General features: G+C 37.1%; 1 protein-coding gene and 1 pseudogene across 2 annotated transcripts; both read right to left on the bottom strand.

The window, feature by feature from the left end:
* Positions 1–2,347: 2,347 nt before the first annotated feature.
* LOC307111146 (SWI/SNF-related matrix-associated actin-dependent regulator of chromatin subfamily E member 1-like) lies at positions 2,348–4,333 on the bottom strand (annotated as a pseudogene). Its single transcript has 2 exons — positions 4,325–4,333; positions 2,348–3,688 (listed from the first exon to the last, which is right to left on the bottom strand). The product of its transcript is annotated as an SWI/SNF-related matrix-associated actin-dependent regulator of chromatin subfamily E member 1-like (transcript).
* Positions 4,334–4,776: 443 nt separating this feature from the next.
* LOC307110914 (olfactory receptor 13D1-like) lies at positions 4,777–5,715 on the bottom strand (the record flags this gene model as incomplete). Its single annotated transcript, XM_079790451.1, has 1 exon — positions 4,777–5,715. The coding sequence occupies one exon, from the start codon at positions 5,713–5,715 to the stop codon at positions 4,777–4,779; it is 939 nt and encodes a 312-aa protein (XP_079646577.1).
* Between the last annotated feature and the right edge of the window lie 3,027 nt (positions 5,716–8,742).

Raw genomic sequence — 8,742 nt, forward strand, 5'->3', positions numbered from 1 at the left:
TGGGGTAATGGGGGCAGGCTCTCATTTTAAATGAGATATGTGATTTCCCAAGTCTCTTTCTTGACTAACCACTGAGACTCTAAGATAATATAGATATATTTTAAGTAGACATATCTGAAATCTTATACAAATAAGTCTTATGATGAAAATTTTCAGTTTTTGTTCTGGGTTATAGAGTATAAATATAACTTTGAAATAAACATTAAAAGTTATTATACTGAGTATTCAAAATTATGTACATGTAACATCCTACATAATAAAATGGTAATATGTAAATTATCATCACTCCGCTACACCCACGATTGGGCCAGCAGGAGGCGCAGAGGGCGGGACTCAGGGTGGCCGGGGTAGCTGATTGTGTCATGGCTGCGCCGGAGGCTTTCAGAAGGCCTGGTGCACCGGCGGCCAGCCGGCCAGCTCCCCCGCGATAAAAAGCCAAAGCAGGGGAGCTGGCCGGCTGTCTGCTCCGGCACAAGGCCTTTCGAAAGCCTCCGCCGCGCCGGAGGCTTTCGGAAGGCCTGGTGCACCGGCGGACAGCCGGCCCGCTGGTGCACCAGGTGCATGATTAAATCATGCACTGGGCCTCTAGTACTAATATAATAACTCTTATAGATTTTAAAAGCTAATTTATGATTAACCTCTATTTTAGGCTGAATTGTTTTCCTCTAAAACTCTCATGTTGAAGCTCTAACTTCCAAGTACCACAGAATGTATCTGCATTTGGAGATATGCTCTTTAAAGAGGTGATTAAGTTAAGATGAGGCTGTTAGTTTTGGCCCTCCTACAACCTGAGTTGTGTTGTTGTAAGAAGAAGAAATTTAGGCACACATTGATAACACCAGGGATGCTCACACACAGAGGAAAGGGCATAGGAGAAGGTGGCTATCTGCAAGCCAAGGAGAGACCTCAGAAGAAATAAAAACCAGCCAACACCCTACTTGGACTTCTAGCCTCCAGAACTATGAGCAAATAAATTTCTGTTGTTTAAGACACCAAATCTCTGGTATTTTGTTATGGGAGTTAGCAAACGAATACAACCTATTTTTCAGCATAGCTAAATTTAATGGAAATAATTTCATATTCTATAAATGCGTGGCTGTGTTTTACATGTATAAGTATGTTTGTTCATGCAGACAGGTATGTGTGTGATGTGAATGTCTGTGTACAAATGTAAAAGGTATGCACAAATGTATCTTGAAGTGGGGTAGAGGAGTGCCAGTCTGGAAGAAAAATAGAGAGTTTAGTGTTATGTTGGTCTTAGAGTGCTGACATTATTTTGTGAATTCCAAGAAGCCACAGGGTATTTCAGTGAAACTACTAGCACTCTTTTGTTTGTGCTTTTTCCTGACACCTGGTTCCTTAAATCCACAGGTATAAATAAACCCATTAGTACTTAGAAAAGACATGGTATCTATATTAGAGAATTTACAATACCCCAACCCCACTAAATTGGTGTAAACTATTGAAACATATGAATATATCTTATTGTATATACCACAATATTCGAGGACTTTAAAAAATGTGCACCCAGCAGCTTTCATAGTATCGTAGATCCCCTCTGGACCAGATGACTAAATGCAAGGTTAATGTGCGAAACTTATTTGCTATTTATCATGGAGTTGTCACCAGAGTCAGTAGGATTGTTGTGATGGTTTAAATCCAGGTTGAGGGCTGCCCATTGGTGTAGAAGAAAAGGACGGGAGGGAGATTTTCTGGGATTAACTTTACGGCATGTGAGAAAATCATATCAAAGGTTTATCTAGTCTGTCTAAAGGGTGACAACTGCAAGACTGGTAGATAGATTGGGGTCAGTGGACTGACCAATCGTTATCCTATGATAATCCTTAATAGAAGGGTGAGAGAGTGGAGCTAAACAGAAAGGAGAGTGGCAGTGAATGTAAGCAACAGCAAACACAGTGATAAGACTTAAGCTTATTAATTCCATCTAGTCATAATCACTTATTCTACCTCAGAGATTTCACCTTACTGCCTGCATTAAGGGCAGGGTGAATATGATCTATGGAACTCACAAACCTCTGTTTCTATCAGGAGCCTTCCTAAATAAGGCTTGCATCCCTTATAATGTTCTCTGTTATTTGGCCTTGGGTTTACTATCTCCAAGTGGGTACTTTTCTGAAACTGACTTCACCAAATATCTATGAGCGTATGAGGATGCCTTCACTTGTGAAGACCTCTTAAGGCTTCTGACAGGATCACAGGCATTAGTCTTATGGTTTGCTCTGCCTGATTTGAATCATCTTCAGTAGCACACACACTAGATCGCCATGGATCTCTCATTCTTCTATTGCATATGACTAGTATTTTTTCTTAAACTAAAAACAATTTTTCATTTACAAAAGGATTTAGAATACATAAAACAAGGCAACATTTGTTCTTTTCTCTCATCTTCTGGTATTGGATCTGGTGGTGGCTCCTCCACTGTTGCACAGTTGTTCTCCAAGCCAGTGTTACTATCACTGGTTCTTTCCTCGGTCATACTGCCCACCCCCCTCCCATCCACTCTCCTTGTCCTCAGGAGTAGACGTGCCTTCTTCACCAGTCTGCTGACTTTCTGTCGTTTCTTCAAGATGTGTCTCCTTTATATCCATTGGAATGTTCTCATCTTCTTTCTTTTCTTCGGTCTTATTAGCTGCTTGTTCTTCCTCAGGAACAACACTGCTCTGCCTGTGTTCAGCTTGCTCTGCTGCTCCCTTCTCCCTTTCCTTCTGCCTTTTTGCGAGCCTGTTCCTCTGCCTGTGCAATTTCAGCTGCAGTTTTTTTTCTATATCCACTTCTATTTTTAAACCACACAACATTTTAAGTTCATTGTTAAATGAATCTGTGCTCTCCTGGAATTTCCTCTTTTCCTGGTGTTGCTCCTCTATTTGAAGAAGTTCAGCTTCTAGTTTTCGCTGGTGAACCATTGAGGACTGGGCCTGTTGTTTGAGGACCTGCATTCTAGCTGTTTGACAACCAACCGAACATCTGGCACCACACTTTCACTAAGGATTTCACTGATGAGGTTGTGGTTTCTCTGGAAACGAGCGGTGGCTGTATGCTTCATTGAAAAGACATCATCATAATCATCCAGTCTTTAGCAGGCTTAGTGCTCATGTAAGGTTCTCCTTTCTCCATGTGAGATGGCCTCTGCCGCCTTTCTTCCTCTAAAGAGGCTTCTGCATGACTTTTTGTACTTGTGTAAGCAAGATATACGGGGGAATCATGGTCGGCCTTCATAGATTCATTGTATTCTATCTTTTCTGCTTCATATTCCTTTTAAATGTTCTTGTTTTTCTTCACCAATGAGATCTCACCACATGCTACCAATAATCTTGCCAATCTCCCACAGCTTTAGGTGAGGGCTGGAAGCCTTTGCTTGGTCCCAGACCTTTCTGCTATACCTCATGTAGGGCATCAGCGGCTTATCTGGTGGCTTGGGGGTTTTGGAATTGTAATGCCAGAAGATGCCAACGTGGCTGTTGGTGCCCGGGTTCCCTCCCAGCCTGTAGTTGTTGTAGGCGAGATGACTGTATGGATTGTATCCCACAAACCGTGGTGTGCTGGGCATTTGTGTTGCAGGAGCTGGGGTGGGTTTGACAAAGGGAAGTGAGGCTGGAGCTGCGGGCACCTTTTCTGCCCACGGTGTCTCAGATTCATTCTTAAGGAACTGCGAACTCAATCTTCTAAACTGTCAAGAAGACCATCTTATGACTAGATTTTTTATATTTCATAATTTTTATTTTAATACATTAAATAGCAAGATGGGGTTAGCATTACTTTTAAAATACAGTGAAAAAGTGATATTGGAGTCAAGGTTAATGGTATATTCCATATTTAAAAATGCCTTTTAATGTTAATGCATAGACTACCTCTGAATTGAAGAAGTAATAGGGGTATCATGACAAATAAAAAGGTTTGTGAACAAAGTAAAGAGCAATGTTCAAATGGGAATGGATATTAATTTTAAAAATCCTGTGTATCATCCTTTCCACTGAATCCTCATTAGTATAAAATAAGATATATGATAACCTGATTCTCAATTAAAATCACAAAGCATATTATTCTAATTATCTACATATTCCTGCTAACAAAGTAAAAAATTGTAGAAAAAATATCTTTCTTATTTACATATTAATGCCTGTCAATCTAGTAACTACTGCAGCAGGGGTAGTGATATGGTATTATGGAAAACCATGGACTTTACAATCAAAGAACTCAGGATTGAATGCCGACTTTTTTACTTCCTAGAAGTGTGACCTTGGAAAACTGATTTTGACCTCTCTGTGCTTTGGTTACTTCATTTGGAAGATGGATACAGCAATGCCTGTATCATGAGGTTGTTTGTGACAATCAAGTGAGAAAATAAATTCAAAACCAGGAACCAATTACAAACAGAAAAAAATGAACTCAAATAGTTCTGTCAAAAAGGGGAATGAAAAATAAGTGTTTTACTTGTTAAGTAGACATATGTACTGGATTTTCTTAGAAAAGCTCAAGTTCATTTTTTCCTTATTTTTAAAAGTTTAATCTTACTTCTTAGACCAGTTGTCCCTACATTTTTGTCATTTTCATAAAAAGATGAAGGTAGATTATTATTTTGCAATTTATTTCCAACATTTTCATAAAAAAGATGAAGGTAGATTATTATTTTGAAATTTATTTCCAAATTCTGTGACTCTACATATAACTTTTATTTCTTTTGTTGCATTTGTATTAAAAACCTTTGCCTCCAATCTATGAGCTTGTTTTGTGCATGAATTCAAAGATGTGAGTTTCTCATCCTTTCCTCCAGAACCAGTGTCTACTCACCAATTTTCTCAGAGCTCCATGCACCTCTGTATTCCTCAGGCTGTAGATGATAGGATTGAGCATGGGTGTTACTACTCCATAGAACAGGGCAATTAATTTGTTAAAAGCAGAATCTTTGGACTTTGGCTTCATATACATGAAAAGGATTGTCCCATAAAACACAGTCACCACTGTTATGTGGGCTGAGCAGGTGGAAAAGGCCTTTTTTCTTCCTTCTGCTGAATTGATTCTTAGTACAGTAGAAAGGATGAAAATGTAGGAGATACAAATCAACAGTAACGGAGTAAACAAAAATATTACATTACCCAACATTATAGCGATCTCATTCAAGGAAATATCTGTGCAAGCCAGCTTAACAAAGGCCAATATTTCACAAGCAAAATGATTAATGACATTTTTTCCACAAAAGGGCAACCGTATTGCAAGAATAGTTTCTGTCAGTGAGTTGAAAAAGCCCAATCCCCAGGCGAGAGCAGCCATCTGAATACAAAGAGCCTTGCTCATGATGATGGTGTATCTCAGAGGGTTGCAAATGGCCACAAACCGATCGTATGCCATCACTGCTAGGAGCACACACTCTGTGGACCCCATACTATAGGAGACAGACATCTGCACAACACATCTAGTGAAGGAGATGGTTTTTTTCTTTGATAGGAAGTGTATCAACATTGAGGGGATAAAGGAGGATGTATACCAAATGTCTAGGAAAGAGAGATTAGCAAGGAAGAAGTACATGGGCGTGTGGAGGCGGGAATCCAGGAGAGTTAGGAGGACCAAGGTGCCGTTCCCCAGGAGGATCACCAGGTACATCACCAAGCAAGTCACAAAAAGGAGTTTTTCAGCTCTTGGGTACTCAGAAAGTCCCTGCAGAATGAATTCGATCTCTGTCCAATTGGTCAATTCCATTTCACTATTTTATACCTGGAGTAATCTAGAAAAAACTACAAGTTAATCTAATGAGTCTGTACTGTATTAACATATGAAGGAAGAGATCATTGTAGGAGGGCCAACAAGTATCAGCACTAGCTGGAATAGTGGTAACAGCTGTGAGTTTAGCTTTTCCAGTTCCTCTTCTAGCTTGTAAGGCAAGGGATTGAAGACATGAAATAATTACATGGATAGCTTATGAAAAATACAGGTTTCTGGAGTCTATTCCTGAGAGTGTAATGCACAAGTTATGAGGTAGGGAAGAAGTAGTTGAATTTTGAATAAACATCTGTAATCTCTGATTCAGTGGACCCACAGGCCCCATTTTGAATATGAGTATTTTGGAAAGAGCATGCTAACCTGTTAAAAATATCTATTTATTTTTAATGTCAATCATTGACAATACAATTGGTTTAGGGTTTTATAATTTACAAATATGTTCATACATTATACTTATTTTATCATTACTCTAATTCTCTAAGGAAAATAAAATTCATAGAGGCAAAATATGTATAAAAACATAGTAAATGAAATGTATATAAAAACATACTTTTTATTCAAATTTGCATTTTCTTACTTTACCTCGCTCCCCTCCCCCTTTTTAACTACTTGCTTATTGCTGTCCCCAAATTATGCAAGTTGTCTAAGGAGTGAGAATCAGGCATAGTGTTAAGTAGTATGCTCCAGATGATTCTAATTTGCAACTGAGGGAGAGAGCTACCTGTCTTGTGGAGTGCTTCCAACTGTCAGAGTGCAGGTGAATCACATAGAGAATCCTGGTAAAAGATTCTGAACCAGTGGGCCTGATGTGACTTCTAAGATCTGCACTTATTAACATGTTCCCAGATGCTGCTGATGCTGATTCTCTGCACAACTCACTTGAATAGTAAGGCATTTTAGACCATCTTTCTCCACAACCTTTGCAGAGTGCCATTGGTGCTTTGTTTGTAGAACTGAATAGTAGACAATGCAAAACTGAACACTTTGGGAGAGTTGGATGTGAGACTTCTGTGTTAGTGTGTAGCAATACATTTTTTGTTCTTTAGATTTTTTTAGATACACAGTCAACCAAATTACATACAATTTTTTTTTATTTCTGCCCATATGAAAGTCATTACTCTTCCATGTGTTGAATTTGTAATTAGGATCAATATTTTTTCAAAACAGGAATTCGAGGTTAGCTCAAGCACCTGAGTTGTGTACCATAAAGCATGGAGCAAATGACTTTAATTTGAGAAAATGAAAGAGTAGATATTAGTAGATGACCTTCTTTATAGCAAATAAATTAAAGAACATAATTTTGAAGACATCTCTTCATCCTCAAGGTATTTTGCATTGCTTTAAAAATATCCTTAATGGGGGAAAATCGATCCAGTGGATTAGTTTCTACTTAGTGTTTTCAGACAATGGCTGTGTTTCTGGTATAGTAAATTGCCAACATGTTATGCTACTTTCCATAAAAACTCCAGCTTATAATAGTGAGACATATTAATCAGCATAATAGAATGTCTATATACATGTTGGCTATGGAAATGAGACCTCTCACATAAATCAAGCTGAACCCTACTTTGTAGGCACACATTACAAAGAGGGTAAGAAGGGTTGGGTAGGCCAGCATATACTTCAATTTGCTTTAATTTTTTGTCCAGCTTCCAATAACCAGATCATAATCATATAACTCTTTATGTACTGCAAAAAATAATTAAAAAATGTAATATTCCTAGTCAATGAGAGAAAAAAGAAAACCCAAGAATTGTTAAGCATAGCAAAATCTATCACACCATAAACTCTAATATAATGTAATGTAATATACTAATATTTTGTAATAGAGTGGCAACTCTGATTGAGTAAAAAATACATTGAAAAGCTATCTGTAAAGCTAGTAGAAATTGTTTTGCAAATTAAAATCCTATTTCTTCAACATTATAATGAGTCTATTGTAATAGACTTACAAAAGTTTGTGACCTTTTTTTATCCTAACATCATTTCTAAATTTACATTACTCTGTTACTTTAATTATTCCAGTATTGTCTTCATCATCAACATTGTCTTCATCACCAGTTTTTATCAAGTACTTAATGTGCAACATAAAACAAAAAGATTGGAATTTGATTGCCTATATGTGCGGATATCAACCTACTCTGAATCTAGGAATAAAATTCTTGTAGAGGCTTTGCAGGAACATAAGTTGTTTGGGGTCTGTCTTGAAGATTTTTCAGACAATATGTGAATCAGATCAAATGCCCCCTCTTCTTTTTTAGAAACATCTCCTGAAAATTGATTTCTATTTGGAAATTGCAGAAAAAAATTATGGTGTGCATTTGCTATTCTAACAGCCCTGAGATAGTTGCTGGAAAAAAATCACTGGCAAATCTTTATAAGAGAGACCACCAATCTGATTTAATGATTTCAAGTGGGGGGAAAGGGGTAATGGACAGTATAAAGGAAGTTATTTTCATTACTCTTATAAAGCTAGAGTAACTTTTAAGAAGCAATCTACAAACACTCTGTTGAATATCATTGTCTGAAATACTTTCTCCACTTACGTTTACTTCCCTAAAATGGATTTCTGGGAACAAGGGAATGAAGATTTTTAAGATTTTTGAGTTTCTAGTAAGTTACTTTCCATGAGATCTATATATTAGATAATTCAATTTTTTTCTAGTTCTTTGCCATTATTAGATACTGTTTTTGTTAAACAGTTTTATTTTTGATTAATGCTAAAGTAATTGTTAGATAATCTTAGTACATTTATTTGATGGATCATTATGCACCTAATAATATAACATTTATGAGAAATTTGTATAAATAGAAAAATGATGCTTAAATTATGTTAAAATGATTAAGAAACAAAATAACAATTACAGCATTGTCTATAAAACCAAAACCTCAACCAAGATAACCTAGATAGAATAGAAAGACTAGAAAGAAATATCCAAAACATTAATGGTTATCTTAGAGATATTTTTTCTGCTTTTCTGAATTACCCAAATTCTAAAATAGATG

Source organism: Cnephaeus nilssonii (genome assembly GCF_951640355.1).
Source record: "Cnephaeus nilssonii genome assembly, chromosome: 14".
Classification (NCBI taxonomy): Eukaryota; Metazoa; Chordata; class Mammalia; order Chiroptera; family Vespertilionidae; genus Cnephaeus; species Cnephaeus nilssonii.